The sequence below is a fragment of the Stenella coeruleoalba genome (assembly GCF_951394435.1).
Source record: "Stenella coeruleoalba genome assembly, chromosome: 9".
Taxonomy (NCBI): Eukaryota; Metazoa; Chordata; class Mammalia; order Artiodactyla; family Delphinidae; genus Stenella; species Stenella coeruleoalba.
The window spans coordinates 60,637,015-60,661,863 of NC_137155.1; the positions used below are offsets into that span (position 1 = coordinate 60,637,015).

Sequence of the window (24,849 nt, forward strand, 5' to 3'; positions counted from 1 at the left end):
ATAGTAACTCTGGGATAGTTATTATTAAGTCTATTTTACAGACAAGAAAACTGAGGCTAAGAATGGGGGCAGAGAGGACAATATGTCCCCGGGTACCAGTCGGTGGGTGCACCAGGAAGATGCTCGCCTGGGCAAATTCTACCACAGCAGCAATAGACTGTAGGCAGAAAGAGCAAAAACGATTATATTGCACTTGGGCACCATCTATCCTCACTACCTCATGACGATGTAGCCACTTCATCAAAGTCTTACTGCTTTTAGGTAAAGGGCTGAAATTTAACCTAGATCTATTTGACTTGAAAGCTCAGATTCAAAGTAAATAAACCAGCTATTGAGCACATAGGAGCAGCCATATGACCAAGTACAAAAACCAGCTTACATTAGGCTGGAGAGAAGGAGAGGGTACTCCTGCCAGAGAGGACCTAGAGCAGAAGGTAAGAGGCCTGAGTTCAAACGATGACTGACTCTAAATATGTAACTAATTGTAGGTCATGTTAAGCTCTTTGAGTCTCAGTCTCTTCTTCTAGAGAAGGAATATTTTAACTAGTTCCTGCATGGGGTGGTGTTCAGCACAAAGTCAATGACAGGGCCCATGACCTTCTGCCCAAAGAGATGAAAGACTGAGTAGGTACACAGCCATATCTGAATGACTCTGCCTCCAGACCCCAACACTGAGCCCACTCATCCTGAATGATGGTCCCATAGCTTTCCTCTTCACGCAAGCAGGTAGCGGCCGGCCACCCAAGTTAACAGCATACTTCCTATGGTCCCAGGGAGTTGGCAGTCTCTATACAAACACTAAAAGCAATGGTCTGAATTGATTTCTGCTGAAGTCACTCAGTGAAGTCAGTCTGCTCAGAATGACACTAAAAGCTGGCTCAAGTAATCCGTTAATGTCTCCATCTGCTACACAATGATCTCAGCTTGGAGGAGGAGAGGCCCTCTAGCCTTCCCAGAGAACATTGGCTTATTCCTCAGAAGACAACTGAGTTGAACTAATTCTGTGAGCTTGAAATGTTAACACAATTGGTCTGTGTGTTCCTCTGCATGCCAGTGTCCAAGAATCTCAAGAAAACACGACCAGTTGGGTCATTTTAATCTTACTGCTCTCCAACCATTCTTGCTACGGTAGGACACGAGTAATAAATTATCTAAAAGAAACAGAATATAGGCAGACTCTAATGAAGATTTCCTATAAATCTCAACTAATGCATTTCTCATTCAGACCTGACACATGTCCATTCTGAATTTCTACTCCTTCTGGACCATGGCTACAACTAATAGCTCTGAAAAATTCAATGGATTTGCGGTTTAGGAAAAATGGGCTATGAGGGGAGGAGGAAGAGGAAACAGATTTGCTATAACGTCAGAAATCTCTAGGGAGAAAATAATAAAGATCCATTTCAAGACCTAGATTTTTTCCTACCACGTCTCTACGACTGTTGTAATGTGGATAGGGAAGAAGTCTCCTTACTTCATAGTTATAAGCATGTAATGGTAGAAAACCAGAAGCCTGTTTCAATTTCGATTCAAAGGAGCCACTGTTTTAAGAGTCTTGGGTCTCTAGTGGGAATCTTCAGAAATGGAGATGGATCCAAGCTTGGCTATTTAATAGATGTGTGACTAAATAACTTAATTAGATGTTCTGATCCTCAGTTTCCTCACCTGTGAAACAGGCATAATCTTACTTTGCAGAACTCAACAGAAAAAAATACAGGCAAGGTTTAATCAAGATTTTCTGTAACTCCCAGCTAACTCTTTTCTAATTCAGACTTTACAAGTGTTCATTCTTGAAACTCCCACAGTGCTTCTGAAAGACAGCAAATATTGAACATTTGATACGTGACAATTACTGATAATCTGTGTGTGTGTGTGTGTGTGATTCATTTATTTTGGCTTAAATCTTAAGTTTGGAGCTTCTAGTAGCTAAGTAGAAGAAGCAGACTTTAAAAATAGGATTGAATGGAGAACATAGTAGTAAGTGCTCAGTAGATATACTTAATTAACAAGTGAGTGAATAAACAAAAGAGGTACTAATGGACTTGTTTCTATACTTCGGTGGTGCTGGAGAAGGAATCCACACACGGGCCCTCCTTTGATGATGTCCACTGAGCAAATGCAGCCGCTGGAGCTCTCAGAAGACAGACTGGACAAGCTTGACCCTCGTTGCGGCCACTTAGGTAAATGCTCCAGTGCGAATGTCAAGGGTGAAAGTCAGAAAGGGGGCATCCCTGCCATTCAGTTTGCAAGCAAGTCAGAGGGAGGCCCCCTGAAACCTGATAGTTTGTGACTTTTGATGACAGCCAACACCAGATGGATGGGCAAATAGCCGTGGGTCTGTGGGGTCTGCCACGTAAATATTAGCTGAAACACTGTAGAGAAGTTCATTAGAATTAAAAAAAGAGGGGAAAGGCATTGTCCTCTTTTTCGGGTCTGACAGAGTCCCAGGCAGAGCATTTTTGAGGCAATAAATGGAATGTGACACTATAGCTTGTTTCCAGTCCTTCCCGGCACACTTACACCCCACGTGCAGCGCCAATAAAATATTTCAAATATCTCTCTTTGCCTATCAAGACAGAATTTTAAATAGCCTTTTTCTGCTTTATTGTCAATCTGTTTCCTTTCCAGAACTGACTTTTTGCATAACATTTGTAATGAAAATACCAGAAACATTTCTGCCTCTACCCATTTCTAAAAATGAGACACTCAGACTTTTGATGGGTGGGCCTTTTGCATATTCATAGCCTTTGTTTATGCCTCGCTTGGTTATGACTCCCCTTGCCTCTCCCCTCTCCCCATTTACCATCAAGATATTTTATAGTCAGGATTTCTCCAAACATGGGAGAAAAGGCAATTGAAGTAAAAGTCAAAATTGAAGGAAATGTCTTGCTCTTTGTACGGTGCCCTGAATCGCTTCTTGGGGTTGAACGGTGACGCATGGCTGGTGCATAGCCAGCCTGTACTTCCAGAGACCCCACAGCTGGGCAGCACTCGTTCTGAGCCACTTTAATTCATTCAACAAATGTCTATGGTATGGATAATATGGGGGGAAATGAACTGTGCTCTGTGGTAATACATTTTTAAAATTACATTTTCCGCCCGGCATTAAGATACATAGACTCAAGAGCCTGGGTTTAATCCTGATGCCATAACCTGACAGCAGTGGAATCTTCAGCCTTTTAAACCTCAGTCCTCGCATCTGCAAGTTAGGGATAACTGTACCTTTCCTCGTGGGCGTGGTGTGAGAACTAAATGAGATAATATATTCAGGATGGTGTGAATATTTAACGTCTGGTAGAACACAGGCACTGACGAATCAGAAAAGGTGTTGGTCCATCCCACACCCTAAAATGAGGTGAAATCACCTAGCACATAAGTAGTACTCAATAAAGTCCCCTTCTCATCTCCTTTTTTTGCATGCATGTAAACATAAAATCATATAGTCCAATGCCTTACACATAGTACAATTTCAGTCAATGCTTATTAAATTGAAATGATTGGATGAAATTATTAAAATCTCCCAGATAAAAGGAAATATTTATCACTATTAAATATGGCTGAAGAATGATGCTGTTTGATTTTTTGGTTATGTATTATGATCTTCTGATGAGGCAGGCATAATGATAGTTACTAAATAGTTCTGATAGTTGGTTCCTCACATGTATTGGGTTTTCTAAAACAAAGGATCATCCAGATATAACGTCCAATAGACCATAAGTAACTTGGAAGCAAGGTCCATTTCTTACTTTTCTTTTTAGTCCTAGCTCAATGCTGGCATATACAGTAGAGGTTTAATCAATGTTTGTTGAATAAATAAATGAATGAATGACACAGGTTATGTCTAGACCCACAAAAGTGAAGTGAAAAGGTCTGGCACATTTAATCCACAATATTTTTTAAAAAGTGACCTGAATATTTTCATAAACAAAAGAAAGAGAAAGAGAGGAAAAACAAAAGGGAGGAAGGAAAAAAGGAAGGAAGGAAGGAATGGAGGGAGGGAGGGATTAAAAAAATCCAATTACTCTCTGAATTTCCCCAACATCATTCATAGTTGTAAATCTAGCTGGACAGTATCCAGGCCATAGTGAGTTTCCAGAGAGACAAATAGCTTCCCTGCCTTGCACCTTCTTTGAATCCTAACGGGATAGCTCCTTATCCATAATCTGTTTGAGTTCATTCATTCAAGCATACATTCAACAAATATTTATTCATTGTCGCTAAGGAGATAAAATACAAGACACCTGTCATAAAAGAGGGCCAAGAAGATATGCATAAGTAATCATTAGATCACCCTTTAAAGGTGTTAACATGAGTAAAAATGCTGTGGATACTTAGAAACTGAGAAAGGACACCCAGGACTCGGGTTAATAAGAAAAGACAATGATGGGGTGGGAGTGGGAGGGTTTGACTTTCCTCTGAGCCTTGGGGAAAGTATTGGGGGTAAGCAATGGCTAGAGTGAACATTTTTTAAGGGTATGAAATATATCAAATGTATCAAATGCTTTACCATCCTTAACAAATTTAGTTCTCTCTCTCTCTCCCTTTCTCTCTCTTCTCTCTCTCACACACACACACATTTAATATTATCCTCACCTTAAAATTTGAGAGAATATTAAAGTTCCTAGAAATTAAGCCCTCCCCCCAAAAAAAAGGGGAAAAAAAAGAAATTATGGCCCAAGTTCTCAGAACTAACAAGAAACTGAGTCAGGATTTGAACTTAGATCAGTCTAACTCTACTTATTTATCCATTCAGCAAGCATTTATTGGTGGGAGAGGCAATTAAGAATAAAATTATCAAAAGGATATATAATCTTTAATCTCCAAGAAGGCTCTATCTAGAGCAGGAGATAAATCATTATGGAATGAACAAATGCTAGAACAGTGACAGAGGAGCTCAAAGGACAGCAACATAAACCAAAGCACCGAGGAGTAAAATGGAACAGAGAGAATACTTTAATGGGCAAGGGGTGATCGGATCGAATTAATTACATACAATGACATCTGATGGACATGATGTAGAATCGAGGCTTCAAAAGCTCTGGTGAGGGCTTCCCTGGCGGCGCAGTGGTTGAGAGTCCGCCTGCCGATGCAGGGGACACGGGTTCGTGCCCCGGTCCGGGAAGATCCCACATGCCGCGGAGCGGCTGGGCCCGTGAGCCATGGCCACTGAGCCTGCGCGTCCGGAGCCTGTGCTCCGCAACGTGGGAGGCCACAACAGTGAGAGGCCCGCGTACCGCAAAAAAAAAAAAAAAAAAAAAAAAAAGAAAATCTCTGGTGAGGTAATGCAGGGGACTGAGGAAAATAAAGAGATGAATAAGAAGACGCGAGGACCTGGGGTTAGGATGGGCAAATAGGAGAATTGCAAAGCCAGGGGGCAGGGTAAAGACCAATGCTGATATACACACTACTATATATAAAATAGATAATCAACAAGGACCTACTGTATAGCACAGGGAACTCTACTCACTACTCTGTAATAACCTATATGGGGAAAGAATCTGAAAAAGAATAGATATATGTATATGTATAACTGAATCACTTTGCTGGACACCTGAAACTAACACAACATTGTAAATCAACTATACTCCAATATAAAATAAAAATTTTTTAAAAAGAGCAGTGCTGAAGTGTAAGTGTGAATCACTGGTGTGACTTGGCCAGTCATAGAAATGAAGGCAGTGAGGAACAGACTGAGAACCCAACTACAAGACCAAGGAGGGCATAAGGCGCCGTACCGGCCCTTGGGCTCTCCAAAGAGAATAAGGCTTGAGCAAAGGAAATTGGGAAGGAGCATTTGACACCTGTTCTCCCATCAGAAATGTAACTTAAACCCACTCTGTGCCTTGCTTAACTATATTTTAAAATTCCTCTTTGCCTTGATTATCCATCCCATTTAAGCTCTCTCCATTTGGAATTTTACAGAATTCTAGTTTTATTACATGATTTATGCATGTAAAGTCCGCTGTAGAAGAGGCCACAATAAATAAATACTTTTCTTTTTCAGACCAAACGACTTCTACTCCTATCATCAGGTATAATTGGAATCCAACCAGTCCATGACAGAACACTTATGTAATATTCTTTTTTTCTTTGCGTCTTGTCAAAATCAGATGACCTTTCAGACCAGTTTATTAAGGACTGTGAGCTCAAAAAGAAGCCAAGAAAAGGGAAAAATGTACAAGTCACCCTGAATGTTGAGTCAGACCAGAAAAAACCAAGGAGAAAAGATACACCGGCCCTGCACATCCCACCTTTCATACCAGGTAACGGACGGTGAGGTCAGTTTGCACATCTGTAAAAGGGAACTACTCGCCTCTAGATCACATTGGTCTTACAATTTTTTCCTTAAATATTTGGATGTTTTTAAATCATTGTTGCAATCTCTACATTTGTCTTAGTTACGATAAGGCCAGCCATTATAACATATATATATATACCATATATATATATATGGTCCAAAATATTAGTGGATAACACAATACAGGTTTACTTTTCCCTCATTAGTGGAAGTTGGGGATGGGGGAGGCAGGCTGTGCTTCAAACAGTCCCGCAGGGACTTGAGTCAATGGACATCAACACTACACGGCTTCTAAAGTCACTGTAGGCATCCAGCAGGCCCAGGGCAGACAGAGTGGAGGACTGGCAAGCCTGCAAGTGGCACACACACTTCCTTCCGTCACAACCCTCACCCGACTGCAAGGGAGGCAGAGAAATGCAGCCCAGCTGTGTGCCCAGAAGAGCGAAACAGTCTGGTGAACAGCTAACACGTCTCTATAACAACCCTGCGTGTGGCATGTGACACTCTCTTGTTTCCAAACGTTTTGTTTTGTCTTATTTCCTTTACCCCTTCCCTCCAGGCCATTTATTTAGTGTCCTCTCTATTCACAACCCACTCGGGAATACAAAACAAATAGAACACAGAGCATTCTGAAAAGGAACTTTCTTTCAGTTTTATAAGAAATAAGAGAAACACATAAACAGCTAAAATATACAGCAAGAAGTAACATCATAACGGAGGTCCTCAGATAAGGACCCTGGGAACTCAGTGTGGGCAGTGAATTGTGGACAGTTTTATAGAGGAGGTTGTTTTTAGAGAGTTTTCTCCATTCTACAGATGGAGAGAACTTTCACGCGTAGAAGAGAGAAGAGTAGGCAGGTAGGTGGAAGTAGAGGACTAATTAAGCCAGTGAAGAGTGTAGCCCGTGGCTTACGGAACAGCAAAGGCCCCATCGCTCTAATGCGGGTGGACTTTGACAGCAGACAGACCTGGGCTCCATTCCTCAGGCACATGTCTTTGCCTCACTTTCCTCAGCGAGTGGATGGTGGTAGTAATATTAAATTGCTCAGGGTTTTGTGAGGCTAAAATGAAAGCAGACATGTAAAATCCTTTGCACAAATGATGTTCTCTAGTGTAGCCTCAATAAATACTAATTCTTATTTTAAAGAAACTGCTTTTATTAAGATGTTTGAAAAGATCTGCTGACTACCATCACCAGGTGTATGTGCAAATATAGATGCATGTATTTGACCCTGTTTCTCCCTCTGTTCCCCTAATTATGCAGGTGTGCTTTCAGAACATTTAATTAAAAGATACGATGTCCAAGAGAGACATCCAAAAGGCAAAATGAGTCCAGCTCTTCATAACACTGACCTGGAACAGAAAAAGCCACGGAGAAAAGACACACCTGCCCTGCACGTGTCCCCCTTTGCAGCAGGTAAAAGAGCTGGTGCACGGCATTTTCAGGGGGTGATGGAAACAGGTCAACAGGCTTAACATCTGGACGTGCCAGAGGCACGGCCTTTGTCCTGGCCCAGCAATCTGTGTCTCAAAGAAGGGCCCAGGGGAGGAACAGCATTTACTGCTGCCTTTCAGGCTTACCTTCATTGGCCGCTCCCCTGGGGCTGACTTGGAGCTGGGTGATGATCAGAGCATAACTCATGCTTCAGCAGAACTGGTCGAATTCACTGAGCCAATGAACTAGAAATGTCAGTGGGTCCTTGAAAAGAGTTTAAATACCCTCCTCCCCAGTCTTCCAGGAATCTTGCATTCTATGGCTGACAGCTGAGTCTCCCAAGACACCTGGATATATTTACCAAATCCTCAAAAGAAGAGAAAGAGAGAGCGAAAGGGAGAGAAAGAGAGCTGCAGAAATAATGATAGCTCTCTTAATATGTGTCAAATCAAACCAAAAAATCTTGCTGAACTATGTGCACAACCCCACGTTACAGGGCAGGGCAGTCAGCGTGTGAGGTATAGCCTTGTCCCTGAGAATTTTATGTACAAGTTGGGGAGAAAGACATACACAATCACGGTTAGAGTATAAGACGGAGTGCGTGTTTGTTTTATATAGTAGTTGGGGGTGGGAGAATGGCAGAAGAGAAAATATGCTAATGTTTATTGAAACCCTACTTAACGTTAGCTCCTGAGTTTACATGTCTTGTGGATTTTCAAAAATCAACTGAATAACACAGTAACTATTATCTCCCTTTACAGATAAAGAAGTTGAGAGAGAATTTAAGTAACTTAGCTACTCTAAAATCTTCTGTTGATGAAACTGATGGATGGATGGCTGATTGGCTAATTGATGGTGGGATGATTAGAACGATTGATGAATGGGTCAAATTATGCTCACGTTCAAACACTGTTACATGACAGAGCTGGGGCTGCTGTCCAGGTCTGTCTCATCTGTGAGCAGTTTTTCATTGCACCATGCTATGGTTTGGACTGGTAGCATTTTAGCAATCCAGAAGGGACACTTGGGAGGAGATGAGATTTAGTCATTATTATAAAACTGTATTTTCCCATTATTGCATCTAATAACAAAATTGAAAAACGGCTCAGAACACATCATGGAAAGACAGTCAGGGGAGCAGACAGGGTTACTGACCTCTGAGAAGAGCCAGGCAAGGAGGAATGGAGCATGAGGAAGCACTTGTCTGGAGAAATGGACCAAGGACCAGTTGGGAGGGTCTGAACCTGCCTCGGCCATGTTTCTCATAGGTTACATGCATCCCTACCTATACTGATCCTTCAACCCATCACACATTTCCTCCAAGCTCTGCCTCTGTCCAAATTCTAGTCACCTTTTAAGACTCAGCCAGCTTAAAGTCTCTGCCAACAGACCCCTCCAAGGCCAAAATACATATTTTTTTATTCTGAATTAACTCTGTATTAGAGCTGGGCATGCAAGTACCAAGACTTTGCCCTCTCTTTTAGTATTATCCGTATTGTTTTTGTTGCTGTTGTTATAGTTGTTATTTAAATTGACTTACATCAAAGACTTTTTCAATGAAGTCATGAGAATTGGCCTGGGATTGCCCTGCGTTGCTGGTATTCACCTTGATATCTGGTCCAGTCCCTCCTCTATAGCCGTGCTCAATAAGTATCTGTTCATTAGATATTCCATTCGGCAATCATGATTTAGCAGTTTCAAGTTCTCCATTAGGAGACTGATTATTTTATGCTCATTCTTGTATTTGTTTTTACTGAAGTCCTTCTAGGGGAAGACTTAGTAGAGGAACAAAAATACTGACGGTCAGAGAGTTATCTTAGTACACAGCACTGAACATGGGCTTTGGAATCAGACAGGTGTAGGTTTGATCTCTGGTTCTGCTCCATTCTAGCTTTGTGACCTTGGGAAACAGACCATAAGAGCCTCCTTCATTTCATCCATCTCTGAAAGGAGAACCATAAAATCTGTCTCTCAAGGTTGTTAACACAATTAAATAAAGTATATAAAGCACCTGGCACAGTTCCTGGCTTGTTGAAAGTCCTCAATAAATGTTAGCTCACCTCTATCTCTTTTCAAACTTATATTCTTTTCTTTTTTTTAACATCTTTATTGGAGTATAATTGCTTTACAGTAGTGTATTAGTTTCTGCTTTATAACAAAGTGAATCAGCTATACATATACATATATCCCCATATCTCCTCCCTCTTGCATCTCGCTCCCACCCTCCCTATCCCACCCCTCTAGGTGGTCACAAAGCACCGAGCTGATCTCCCTGTGCTATGAGGCTGCTTCCCACTAGCTATCTATTTTACGCTTGGTAGTGTATATATGTCCATGCCACTCTCTCACTTTGTCCCAGCTTACCCTTCCCCCTCCCCGTGTCCTCAAGAACCTTATATTCTTTGAGATAAGTTAAATCATTTCTAAAGGTGAGAATTTTTCTAGTCACAGTGTTTTACCTCTCCATAGAACCCTGCTGATTCAAGGAACTTCCTAAACTGTTAAGCTCTATTTCTCTGGGAATAGAGGCTGCTTACGTCCCAATATCGACATCCTAAGAGAGCTGCTTCCCGGACAAATAAAAAATGTTTATCAAACAGTGCAAAGTACACAAGAGTTGGAGCAGTGGCCTGTATACATTATGGGATTCATTGAATCAGCAAATCTTTGGGTTGCAAGTATTTGCAATTATAGATAGTGTTCTATGATTCTAGCTTTCATTAGCATATTAGCTGAAGTACTTTATTTTTGAAGAGCCTTTTAGTATCTAAAGATTTGGCAGTAATCGAAATGCTAGTTAGGCTGATAAGAATGGAGCCTTCAGCAGAGGTTCAGAGAGACACACTGATTCTAATAAGGGTCTTGAGAGGAACTCACGGGAAAATGCTCTCTGGAGACAGCTCCTCTCATTAGCCCTTGGCAAGTGAAGGCTGGACAGGGATTCACTCTCTTCTTTAAATCTCTAGCTAGCTACCTTCATTCCCTGAGGTTAATGAGCTTCTCTGACAGCTACCAATCATCGGACAACTCCTCTGAGCAGTGAGGAGTCATCTCGGGCTTCCTTGCCAGCCCAAGCTTTGCTCTCAACGTGACCCACAGTTGCCAGGGCCAAGGAACTGCAGGGCAGGGAGAACTGGTTTGGGATTGGTCAGATCTGCGTAGCCGAGACCTGCTTAAGAGGAAGCGAAGTCTTCAGTTGAGGTCTGTGGCAAAAGGAACTGGAGAAAGTAATGAATAACGAGGCTGCAAGCATTGAAGAGAAACTTCCTGAAAAATTGGCCTATGAGCTGTGAACACTTGGAGATCAAAGCTCAATGTGGTACTTGTAGAAAGGAGTCTGATGTGTCCTTTGAAAGTGACACCTCTTCTGTCCTGCCAGGAATAGAGCGCTCTCTCTGGTGTGGTTTACCAGGAGGGGTGGTGTCTTAGCTCTGGCTGCCTTAGATCTGCACACATCTGTAATGCAGGTGACTGGCTTTAGATGGTGCTCTGGTGGGGATCATGGCCTAAAACAGCTTGCTGCAAGGCTAATTGACCCTTTAGAGACCTTGGACTAACAGCTTTGGCCTTAAAAACACATCAAGCTCTAAGAAGCAACCAAGTGCCCTAAACTCTTCTACATAGAGAGGGAAAGGGAAAGAAGTGACATTTTTCTAAATCCCTACTACATTCCAAGTCCTGGGCTAGACGTTAGGATATCCTTTGAGAATCTCATAGTTTGGTAAGGAGACGATGTCTTGTCCAATGATTCCTACAACGTGTAAAGTACTTTAACAGAGGTTCATGTAAGGTGTGATTGAAGCATAAAAGAATGTTGGGCTAAATCTACCTTGGCGGGATCACCCCCCGTGGGAGATACAAATTATGTTTCCTCCCGTTTTACAGACGAATAAACTGAGGCTCAGACAGGTTAAGTGACCTGCTCCAAGTTCAGTGGCCAATGAAGGGAAAGCTTTCTGGCTCTAGAGCACATTTCTCCAATAATACACCTCCGCTTATACAGGAAAATGTGAGGATCAAGACTGGGTTAAATCAGATAGACGAGTGTTTGTTAAATCTCGTTCATCTTCGAATGACCAAAGGCAATGATATGAAGCGTCAAGGATAAGCACATAATGACGACATATAGATGCTACTGATTTAAGCCTCATCCTAAGCAATGATATCCATGAAATCAGGATTTTGATAAACGACCATATATTTTTAAATTATAAGACATTAAAATGAATGCTTGATTATACTAATGCTTAATTATACTAATATAATAGTATACTATTATTATATATTATATATATATTATTATATATATTATATTATATACTATTATATAATAGCATAATAGTATACTAATATACTAGTTCACCTCCACTTGAAAGTATCTCCTGTGTCGCTGTGGAAACCTAGCCCACTTTGGGAAGGGCTGACCTTGATGATTTAACAGCCTCCTCCCTTCCCTAAAATCCCAGGATTTTTTTTTTTTTTCTTGGCCCAGATACTTGTACAACTAGGTGTCAAGGATACTTAAAATAACCAGAAAGTTGACTAGGATCTGGGAATTTAAAGGCTCCTGTCCACATTGAATCCACCCAAATTTGGTGTAATGTGAAGAAATATCAAGGAAGGAAGGATGGTATGCTTGGGGGCTCAGCATAGCTAACTCTGTGTTCTTCGATCAAGATAGCCTTAATTCTAAATTAAAATCCAAACCTCTGTGCAACTGGTATAAGAGAAAATATCTCCCACTCTGCTTCATAAGTGATTTATGCAAAAGCCTTATTTTCAGCCAGACTCTTGAAATTGTTTTTCTCCTCCAATAAATATCAGCTAATTGGTAAAGAACCCATATGAACCAACGAGGGACTGAATCAAAGGAATAGTCATTAAGCTCAACACATAGTATTCGTCAATTTGCTACTGTTGAATGGACTCCCGCGTTGTAGAAAGGCCTCTTGGGGTGCACAGCTTTCCTCCCTCAAGTTTAGATCTTTATGAAATGCTTCATGAACAGAAAGGTCTCTGATTCTGAGAAGGGTGGGGAGTGATTCAAGGCAGAGGTGGGTAAACAAGGCTGACTGACTGGAGTGGGATGACAGAAACCATGGAGGACTGGCCCTGAATCACAGCTCCCTTTCCTTTTATTAAAACAACCGATTTCACAATTCACAGGATAAGCAGAACCATCCAGACCTCCTTGGATAGTTTTTTCTGGGCTGATCAGTCCAGAAAATGGTGCTCAGGCTTCTGAATTCCACCAACTAGTAAACTTTTAAAAACAAGATATTGTGAGCCTAACATAGGGATAGCAACTCCGAATTTTTCCTAGTAAGGATACTGACAAAACAACCATCTAACACCCCTAAAATTTCATAGAAGAAAGGATATTTTAATCCCCAAGATAAGAAAAAGAATCATCTCAAAATAAAGGACAGAATTGTAGCCATATAGCTGTATGAAAAAAATTCACTGCATTTTCCTTATTTTCTCGTTTTGTTCTAAACCACATAAAATTTATCATCTACCAGCACTGACATTCAGCATGTTCAGAGTCGCAGCTCAATATTTTCCCAGATGTTAGTAAAATATGTTTAGTTTGACTTCATGAGGCTTACCAGTTCTTTTCAAAGGGAAAATAAACTAGCAAATTGTGAAAGGAAAGGAAGAACTAAGTTGCTCACGGCTGTAGCACTGTGCTCAGAATTATTACATACTTCTCATTTAGTTGTCACAATAACCCTTTATATAAATATTAATGCCCTCATTTTACATACAAGAAAACTTAGGTCTGAAGGTGCTATCTGGCCCAACAGAGATTAAGTGAGTGGCAGACTGGGTCCAAAGCAGTTAGACTCCAAAATCCATATGCTTCCATCCTACTGCTGTAAGCTTAAATGTAGAATGTAGAGAAGGGGGTGAGAGTTGCCTCTGACACCTAGGTTGAGCATCTCTTATAACCATAACGGTGTTCTCACTGAGCCACAGCTCCTCTGGGAAGGCCAAATAAGGCCCCTCAGTTCCCTCTCTCTCTGTTGGCACCTTCATTAGCTTTGCAGACATTAAAACGTTTCTGCGTTGCCATGCTCCTGTGTACTGTCTATGCTGTAAGGTCGTCTAATATTTTAATTAGAGGCACTTAATTGCAGATCTGTGCTTTGTTTTGCAGGTGTGACACTGCTCAGGGACGAGAGACCCAAAGTGATCATGGAAGATGATGAAAAAGATGGTGACAAAGAGCTATTTAAAGATATTTCCCCTAAGACCACCTGTAAATAGGTTAGATTGGTTCCCTATGGCAACCTAGAAAAAATAGACTTGTTTCTGCTCTCATTTTGTCATAGTCCGCCTTTAAGATCCAGACACATTTTCCCCAGGAGGCATACTATACCGGATTGCCAGTCACCTCTCCGTCTTCCTCTTCTTTTTTGAATCTGGTTTCTATTCCCACTTCTTGAATTTTCATTTTCTGATGCAGTGGAAAGGAAGCAGATCATCCTAACTTGGGAGATAACAGGGAAAGCTTTAGTGCTCAGCTTCTGGATCCATTCGTGGAGCAAAGAGCATGGATAACGTGGGGCTCCCTATTGCCAGTTAGGGAAATGAGAATGTTTGGGTTCTAACTCACTGATTGCTTTGGACAACATGGTCTTTTATCTCTTTTATCCTTTCTTAAGAGTCCAAGTGTCTCTTGTGACATACCTAAGTAAGACCCTTGTAACTGATACCCTAAAAGCGAATATGTGAGCTGGGGGAGTCAACCCGACCAACCATGCCTGGACTGAAAACACCACAGGTAGAGGGTGCTGGTCTATCTGGGAAGCTTAGCAATATACCCTATTTATTTTTTAAAATGTTTCTTAACTATGTTGTCCTGAAATTTTGTGAGTTGTGTCACAAATGACCATTACTAATGATAGGTATAATACCGATGTTTGTAATGAATTTACTTTTTAAAAACTTAATTAAGATCAATGGAAGACCATTCCTCTACTTTTAGCAATCTCGCTTATTTAGACCCCCATATGCTTTCATGGATGTGAGGGAAAGATGTGACATTAGCTAGTGAGCAGGAGTCTGTGTACGACCCCTGCCCCAGCCTGCCGTCTGTGAGTGCCATGAGAAGGTTTTGCACGAGGGCCTCATCTATCAGGTGATGGACATGGGGAAAAACGAAAGCTGTTGTTCAAAGGTATAAAGGTGGATATTCAAACAGATCCTGCCTAAGTGATAATTTGGAAGCTCTGTATACACCCTGACTCCAATAGTTTGTTAATCCCTTCTGTCTTTCTGTCCTTCTCACTAATGTGGAAAAGATACAGGACCCTGCTAGTAATAAAGATGCTTCTGGTAATAAGACGCATCGCTATGTCTGGGTGCATTTCTCCTAAAAATACCCTATTTTACACTTATAAATACCCTATATTACACTTATAAAGAGAAGAGGTTGCAAAAGAGACTCAAGGACTGTTTTGTTTGTTTTTGACCCACAGAGGTTTAAAAATGTTTGAATCAACATTAATATTTAATAATCTAGTCAGGAGAATTTACATAAAATCCTAGATTTCCAGATTCTCTTGAGAAACCATCTCAAGGTCTGGCAACCTGAGCCTGATTTAGAAGCGTGGCGACCATCAGCGGGCACTGAGTACCAGATGCCCTTTTAGGAGAAATATGCATTCTCCAGCGCTCCATCTGCCCCCCCTGGCGTATTTCACCCACTGACTTCACCCTCCAGCCTTCACGTTGGAGTTTGGAACCTCTGTTGAAGACCCATACTTTGCGTCCCTAATGATCTCTCCCTCTTTGATCCCACTCCACTTTTCCTAGTGGTGGCCCCAATCACAGCTTTGGGAAGAGGGGAGAAGGATTGTGGCCAGGCTGCTGGTTGAAGCCTAAGTGGTGAAATTGGCCACCATAAAGTCTTTAAGAAGCCAAATGCAATTACACGTATGTGGAAAATAGGATTACCTCACCACCAAGGGATTCTTAGTAAGAAAACACAGATGAACTCTCATTCTATCAGCTTTGCCGTACAAGCATGGTGTACCTGCAGCCATGCCCACTGGTTGTTCTCAATAAACTCGCAGGTGCTCAGAAAAGCTCTCCTCATTTCTGATTCCTGGGGTGGGGTGGAGAGTAGACGGGCTGTTGAAGAGACAAAGGTCTCGGGTTCTTGCCCCAACTGTGCAACACTGAGCAAGTCCCTGGATTTCTCTGAGTCTGTTTCTTTATCTTGAAAATGAGGTTAGTAATCCCCACCTTGCCTTCACAGTCTGAGAATTAAATGAGATAATATAAAGCAAAGGGTGTAGTAAGCTTAAAAGCCTTGTTCGTCTGTAACAGGATTATTTTAAGACATTTTCAGAGTGAGGACTGTCCCTTTTCTATTGCCAAATCCCCATTGCCTGGGTATTAAATCAGTAGCAATTATGTGGAATTGAATCAGAGCCTCTGAAGAAATACTTCAAGTAGGGAGTCACTTGCATAGCCTTAACTGAAAGACCAGCCCTCCTCTTTCCAGGAAGATGGTCTTTGTAATTCTCCCAGCCTCAAAGAAGCACTCACAGAAATGGTGAGGGACAAAGCCAGTCAGAATATCTAACCAACGCTGGATGTCACTGGGCGATTTGGATTGAAGCCAAACCTCCCTCACCTCCCTTGATGCATGTAGCCCTTTTCTAGGCAGGTAAATTAGACATTTAATGATTAGGATTACATTCGGATTAAAGTAGTTTTCAATACATTGTGAATAACTTCCCTCCAACTAAATAATCATCATATTAAGAAACTAAAGAGCATTACATGGTAGTCCATTCAGAAAGAAGGCCCCAACTAAAGGCATCCCAACAGAACTGGCAAATCGGTTGGCCATCTGTTCATTCTCATGGCATCTACCCCAAGCCCAGGCTGCCTGAGAAGAGGAGGCGCTAGACATGAGACTCTTAGCTGCACGTAGCACTGGTGGCTTCATTTAAATCCAGATCCTCCTTAAAAGCTGCTGCCTGAGATCACACCGCCAGCTTCTAATGCTTAATTATCACCTGGAGAGGCCGGAGCCGGTGCTGGGAAAGGACTCAAGCAGCGTTTCCTTTTAAATGCAATTAAATGAATTGCAGGCCTCCCAAGCCTGTGTTGTCCACATTGTTTTCTTAAAACAAGGATAGACTTAGATGACATGTGGTTGTGAAAATAGGTTGATCGAGCACTTCCTTTTCCTAGTTACATGATGGATTGTGTAGACTCTCTGTCATCTTGTGTAAATGAGACTCCCTTGTCACTTGTAATTTCTAAGTGTGGAAGACTTACTCAGAAAACTCCCCAAGGCAGTGAATGAATGCAGAGAAAATAGATGGACTGAAAATCTCCTCCTCCTGGTCTCCTGGACACGGGATTGCCTTTGAACTGGCCTTAAGGTATCATCTTCACAGAAGTTCAGAACACAATAATGACCGTAATTCCTGACTCCCAAAAATCAGGGCAGGAGACTCTCCCCAGATAAGTGTATTTACAGGGAAAACAATGCAGTATTTGAAATGTGGTCTGCCCTGGAAAAATCCAAGGTATCAGTTTATTTTTCTCAAGAAGAAAGGATAGGTATTTCCTAACCTACAGTAGCAGGTCCTTCCAACAATGTGGGACTCCTCGTCTTCAGGAGACTTGCTGAGAAGAAGCAGCAGAAAATGGAAGATAACTGAGCTCCTCTGAACCAACGTCACTCTTCCCATCTGGCGCCAAATGGGAATTTTGAGAGTTGCATAAAAACAGCGAACCACAGATCCTCACATCCTTACGATTATGTGTTAGTGCTCCAGAAAAACAATATTTATCCATCAAATCATGTATAATCTATATTTAAAATGTATTGTTTAATCACTACTTAAATAATGCCCTTCATGAAAAGAACAGCGTGCTCTCAGCCCTTGCATTTGTTCAATCCTTTTCCTCTATGGCCTCGTTTGATCCTCGAAAGCAATTGTAAGAAAACTAAATAGCCAAGGAAACTGACTTGGAGGAGAAGCCAGGATGGAAACTCAGGCCTCCGAACTCATGAGTGCTGTGATCCTGGCAGCTGGGTGTGGAGGAATGACCGCTGTGTACAACCTTCTGCAGCTCCTAGCTGCTGGGCACCCAGGGTAGTTCCTACCGGCTTGTCACGGGTCCTGGGATCGCCTTAGGGGGAAAGTGTCTGAAACATCCTCTGGTAGAGTCAAGGTTGTGCCCCTCCTGGGGTTATATAACTAGAGCCTTTATACCAAACTGACCCTCAGTTACCAGCACGGGGCCGCCAAAGAGCAGCAGCGATACAGACAAAGTCAGGTTAAGAGACAGGAGTTTGAAAGGTGTGTGAAACCTGGAGACGGGGTGGGGAGGATATGGGATTGGGGAGAGGTTGAGCCCAGTGGTAGATCCAGGTTCTGGAATCTTGAATATCTGGATGCTTTTCTTCTGCAATTTCTTTAGCAACTTACCAGAAATATTTTCTGACGGCTCCCTGAACACTCTGTGGTTCCCAGCTACTCCCAGAACTCAGGAGGGCACATGCTAGTGAGGGGCCCTGGAGTTTAAGCTTTATTAACTCCTTGATAAATCTGTCCCTAGCAGGCAGGAGACAGCTGTCTGCCCGTACTATGAGTCTCAGCAAGTCTGGCCACCTGTTTCCTTCACCCTTTTTTGCAGTGTTTCTCAAACAGTATATATTCACCACACGATTTCATTAACCAGATTTTTTAGCAGGATGATTGCTGGAATGAAAAGGTGAATATTAATAACATAAGAGTACCCGTTTCAGGAAATTCAAAAAAGAAGACTTCCCAGAGTTCTTGTAGGGTTGACGAGGTTGTCCTTCAATGCTGACTGACCGATACAGCTCTTTACTGCCCTGGTCAATGCTATTATAATTTATTGGTATTGAGTTCTCACTTGTCCCGGGAAACATAGCTCTTTCCTTGATCCCTCCATCCTTTCCCCAGCCGCACGTTACCTTCCCTCCCCATCCCACTGCATGACCACATGGCTCTGTGTTCCATCTGAAAGGCAGTAGCTGGAACAAGAATGAATCCCACACATTCATTGAAATGAGCCATCACACATAGGAAAGTTTGAGGCATACCAGCCAATACCCATTGCTCTAAGCCTTCTACCCAGAAAGAAAACAAGTACCATGGCCAATCCCGCTCCTCCCTAAGCCCCTTAATCCCATAGGAAAGCTTCTTGCTTCCATTACCCAGTGTTTGGGGGATCCTTTTGTTGAAGGGAAATCATACTGAAAAGGCTAGTATGTAGAACACATCGAATCTGAAGAACTGAGTGGGAGTACAGTAGGAAGCCCCATGGTCACCCCTTCCTTCCCTCTTCCTCCCATCACCTCCTTTGGCGGCCTTTAAGGAAACACTAGGACTTTGCCAGGCAGGGTCAGAAGCCCCATAACTAGATAATTAAGGAGACCAAGCATTCCTTCAGCTGCCTCCAGCATGAGAGGCCTCCGTTCACACTCAGCCCCAAGCTTCCCGTGTCCAGTGGGATGAGGGTTTTCATTGTGTGGGTAATGTATTAATTTTAATATGCACGTTTGCAAGCTCCGTCTTTGATATACCCTGTGCATTTCTGAATAGGACCAACATCCCTGGCGATTCCTCAGTCTGAGCAGAAGCCAAATCTGCAGTCGCTCTCCTACAGAGCAAAGCAAAAAGCCAGCAATAAGAAAACTAAATAGCAAATCAACAGGGTGTAGTTCTTGAACAAATGCACATTCATAATTTGTAATTGTGTAGTTATAAATCCCCTCCTAGGGCTTTGCTCTAATGACCCAAAACAGAAAGGAAGCCTTTATTTTTTTCTGCATTTGGGTATTTGGTGACAGAGCAATGTACATTTGCCAACAGTACAAATATTTATATATTTTTTAGTACTTATAAGCATTATTTCAGGTGTAGTGGAATTCCAGAGAATCAATACCTGATTTGACCAAACCCTGCCTCTGAAAAAAATTCCTATCCGTCTATGAGATATTAATCTTAGCGAGAAAAGAGTATTCTTGGTTTCTCCCAAGAGGTTTAAAGACACAGGCTCCATCACCAAATCCCCAGTAGAATACTTGTATGTGTATACGAGTGTACACATATAAGTCTCAACCCCAAATGTTCTTTCCAACCAAAGCCAAGCACACGATGGCTTGTCAAGAGGCAGAACATTCTGGGGTCCATTTCATTTCAATCTCAACCCTGATTGAGAGGAGTAGAGGAAGAAGTCAACAGAAAGAGAATTCTAGGGCAAAGATTATGTTTGTCATTCAGAGATGATAGGATCCCAACTACAGGGCTCATTTATTATGGTGCTGAAATTAGGAAACAACACCAAATTATTTGGAACGGCGCTGACCATAGAACTCCCTGTAATGATGGAAATGTTCTAGGTCTGTGCTGTCCAATATGGTGGGCACCTTGTGCCAACTGAGTACTTGAAATGTGGCTAATGAACTAGGGCACTCAATGTTTAATTTTACTTAATTTTGAAGAATTTAAACAGTCACATGTGGGTAGTGGCTACTGTATTGGGCAATGCAGGTTTGGAATGTTAACCTCTCTACTTCAGGAGGCTGTGGTTGGCAATAGAATCAACCATCCAAGCAGTCTGATGGAGGACATGGGGCCCAGGGCAGCCTGGAGCTGCCACCTGTCCTCCAGGAAAGAAAATAAGCCAGCACTTCTCTCTGGGGTAAAGACAATCAGATCTCCCAAGGCACAACCCACCAGCCCACAGGCCACCAGCCTGTTTCTCCCATTTGCTAATAAGGGTCATTCTAGGCCAACCAAATCCCCAAAGTATGAGAGATGCAGCATTTGTTTTATCCGGTTCTGTTTTTGACTGTCTTGTTTTGGAAGTTATTTCACAGTCCTTGTAGTCAATTTTCTGTTCTGAAGTTCTGGAATTTATGTTAATTCATTCATGTATGTGTTCTCTCATTCCTCAAGTGTTTATGGATCATCCACTGTCTTCTGAGCACTGAGGTTCAGAGATAAAATCAGACACAGTCCCAGGCTTCCCTGAGCTCACACCATCCTGGAGGGAGCCAGCAAATATTGATGACCCACTATGTTCAGTGCTGAACAAATGTCAGTCCGGGAGCCCGGAAGAGCTGTGGGGCAGGGGATGCTCAGTGCTGTCAGGCAGGTCTTAGGAGAATTCACAGAGGAGGTGAAATTTGGGCTTGCTTTGAAAAAGGATGGAAAGGAGGGAGTATTTCAGACCTAAGGACACCTGAATGAAAGCAAAGCAGGGTGGAAGCAAAAGAATCTATTCCACCTCCTGTGGGGATAAATCTTTCTGCCTAGAACCTGAGTTTTGTACCTTGTGATCAGGTGGACTTGGTTTGCTTTCAGGCTTCACACCACTGACTTGGGACTTGACCTTAGACCTGCATCTTTACCTCCTTAGAGTCTTGCTTTCTCATTGGCAAAAACAAATGATACATGGAGATTTTGTTAGGTTTTTGTGAGGATTAAATGTAAAAACACTTGTGAAATGTTCTAGTCCTCATCCTGGCAAGAAGGAGGGACAAAGTTAATTTTCTGTCTTCATTCCACTGGACAGCTCATCTTCCATGTGGGCCTTTCTTGGAAACAGCTGCCCCGGCCCAGAGAACCACTTGACAGGCCTTGTCTGGGGTTACCTTGGGTTGAATGAATTCCATTTGTTCCTTCTCGAAGGATTTGCTCTGGCAGGAATGACAAATTTCATAAAAACTCAACTCCTGATACACCACAAGTCTTCACAGAGTAGACACTTGGTGAGGAACCAGTGGGAGAAAAGAGTGTGATATGTTTTGCATTTTTGAAGATTTTCTCTGTTGCATGATACTTTTAAAATTGAACAATAGCAGTAAATTTAATCTCAGCAATACCTGCGGATTTTGAATCTAAAGCACCCAGCAGGTGACACACCTGTTTCCACTGGGGAAGAATGGCTCACACCAAGGGTATTAGAGAAAGGGAGGGCGACCACCCAGATAATTCCCACCCAGATTGTTGACGAGAGGCCACGTCCAAATCTTAAGCTCAGTCCAGTAAGGAAAACAGGATCTGGCAAGTGAAGGATGCCTGGGCTCAAAAAAGGATCTCGAAAGCTCTTCTCCCTATAATCCGGGATCCATATAGCTACATAAGACACGTTTTTCTGATTGAGCCACCTTTGGGATGCAAAAAATTTTAAACTGTCCTCAGGACAATTCTGTATAGAGAGCATGCAAACATAATTTGAGAACACAAATACACACTGAGAAGCATATGTGGTTCGACGAGGAGCTTTGGAGCCAGACCAGTGGGGTACCACTAACAGCTCAGGCGTTTGCTAGCTATGCCTCTGTGGCAAGTTACTGAACCTCTCTTAGCTTCGATGTCTTCATCTGTAAAAACCGTTTGGTTATACCGCCTTTCCAGGTTGATGTGACAAGTAATTGAGATCATGCACTGAAAGCCTCTGGTTCCCTAGACATTAATTCAATCTTAGTTCACCTCTCTTTCCCATCACTTTCCTCTTGGTGTCTGAGACCTTGTTTACATCATTTAGGTGGTTCACCAACAGATACTGTGCTGCACAAAGTGCACCTTCAACACATACATGCACGCACACACACACACTGATGTCATCCTTTCAGCTCAATCAAAACAATTCAGGATCACTGATCTCCAATCTCAGTTCTGCTCCCTTCACTCTACTTCCTCCTCAGCCCCTTCACCAGGCAAAAAAGAATATGAAGGATGGACAAGAAAAGAAAATGACACTGCAGAGGGAAGAAGGAAGCAACAAGTAAAGGAGACCCAAAATCTCCTGGTAGGTCAGAAAATCTAATGACTAGATCAGAAAATGCAAGGAGATTAGGGAAAATAAGATGAGAAAATTACAGGGAGGCAGACCACGGAGGGCCTTGCAGGACATGCACAGGACGTGGACCTTCATCGTCCCATCAACAGTCAGCCATGGAGTGGACGTTACAGGAAGGGGTGACACTGTGGTTTGTGTTTCGCTGTATGGGGGTTGGGGGTGGGTGTGGATTGGGAGTTGGTCCCTGAGGGAGGCAGGTAAGGGAATCAGGAACCATAGCTCAGCAAGCCAAGATCACGGACCCCTGCAGGACACTAAGTATGGAAAGGGAGCCTGAGGATCAATGGGTGAGTGAGTTTACCTCTTTTCAGAAGCTCCAGCCAATCACTGGCTAGAAATCACCTCCTAATACAACTAAACACAACATCATTTGGGGGGTGGGAGGGAGGGAATTATACTTTTTAATAAGTAGACAAAATATTTCTAGGAATACCTTTTTCACAATACTCCAGGCATGGGCCAACCTTCCAACACGTTAACCTCTTGCCACCAGGCTGATCTGACTCACGTTCTGGCCGAGGGAGAGGGAAGAGATGGGTAGGAGGACATTACTTTCCCTGAGTGACGATTTTGCATTGTTTATTTTCCCAGAGCTCCACCCCTCCTCTGGATCTGATAAAGCGGAGAGTTACTCAGAAAGGACTCGCCCCAGTGGAGGAGAAACTATTGATGAAAAGGGTACATCAACCCAAAGATTGATTGCCTTGCAGTGAACACACCTGTGCAGGTGTTTCCACACCCACCCAGATGTTCTCATTCACTGTGTAGAGCCAGGAAGCCCAGACACAGGCTGTTGGAGGAGGGACTTTGGTGTTTCATTTTCCTAAGACGTTTACCTGGGAAAGTTTCTCCATCCTGAGTCTCTACTCCCGCGTGGTTTTACTCACCTTACGGTGGTACCAGGTGAATTACAACAAACAGCCGATTTTAGGCTGCTGTGGATGGACTCAGTCATTTTTTAGGCACCAACTCTGATGCTTGATTTTCTGTGTCAACTCGGGTAGGCTAACATAGTCAGTGGTTTTGTCAGGCACCAGTCTAGATATTGCTGTGAGGTCATTTTTAGATGTGATTAATTGAAATCAGTAGACTTTTGAGTAAAGCATTGGGCCTCATCTAGTAGTTGATGGTCTTGAGAACAAAGACAGAGATTTCCCAAAGAGCAAGAAATTTGGACTCGAGACTGCAAAACAGAAACCCTGTCTGCGTTTCCAGGCTTCCAGCCTGCCCTACAGGTTTCAGACTTGCCAAACCCCACAACTGCATGAGCTAATTCCTCAAAACCTCTCTCTCGCTCTCGCTCTCTCTCTCTCGCTCTCTCTTTCTCATTGTGTGTGTGTGTGTTATTGGTTCTGTTTCTCTGAATAACTCTGATGAATATACCCACACACATAGAGTTCTTCATTCCCACAAAATATGTTTGGTCTATTTTAGGTTTAATAGCTAATATGGCTAAAATCAATAATGATGAACTGTAAACCCAGGGGACACCTTTTGGATTAATTGGTGGGTGTTCTTGGATCTGATTCTCAAAAGAGAGGGTTAGTAGAACCCTGAGGTCTCATCAATTAGGGGACAGGAGGACGGCTTAGGTGGGTGGAAAAAGTGATTCATCTTGATACTGAGGTGAGATTGGAAGATGGTTCTATCGTTTTAGGGAGAAGTATCGGGTTCTGAGCTTGGAATTTCCATTTTTAAGGGAAAGCTATTCCATAGCTTGATTTGTCCCAAGGAAAGAGTAAGAATGATTGGCATTCTGCTGATGTCCATTTTCTTTTATTCCTTAGATGAAGATGAAAGCGTCTGTCTCAAAGGACACATAAATATTTATGAAATAAACTGACTTACGATGCCTCATTTGTCACCTCTCACAAGGATAGAGATTTAGTGCCTCTTTGTCTTCTTTCGGCTCTTCTCCGATTACCTGGATCACATCTGAGCCCCATAATTCAAGTAGTGATGCTGGGCAGGGATCTCTACTCCTGGTTATGGTTTTTGGAAGTTGCTGTCGTTTGCTGGACATAGTGGACCGTTGTAGTCACCCCTCTGTGGTAAGGATGGTGAGAGGGGTGGGATCCCACTGTGGTGGGATGACAAGGATGCCTAACTCACCAAGCACACTCACTCGAGGCACCTTTTAAAATAGTCTTAATTACCCTATAGGCAGAGATGTTATGATTCAGATTAAACAGATAAAGAGACTGAGGTACAGGGAATCAAGTCACTTGCCTAAATCCTCACA

At 42.5% G+C, this 24,849-nt stretch overlaps 1 protein-coding gene across 1 annotated transcript; it reads left to right on the top strand.

Annotated features, from left to right (window-relative positions):
* Positions 1 to 2,098: 2,098 nt before the first annotated feature.
* On the top strand, positions 2,099 to 14,003 carry PPP1R17 (protein phosphatase 1 regulatory subunit 17; the record flags this gene model as incomplete). The annotated part of the gene is made up of 4 exons (XM_079931944.1): positions 2,099 to 2,180; positions 6,111 to 6,263; positions 7,563 to 7,715; positions 13,894 to 14,003. 4 exons carry the CDS (start codon positions 2,099 to 2,101, stop codon positions 14,001 to 14,003), a joined length of 498 nt encoding a protein of 165 aa, XP_079788070.1.
* Between the last annotated feature and the right edge of the window lie 10,846 nt (positions 14,004 to 24,849).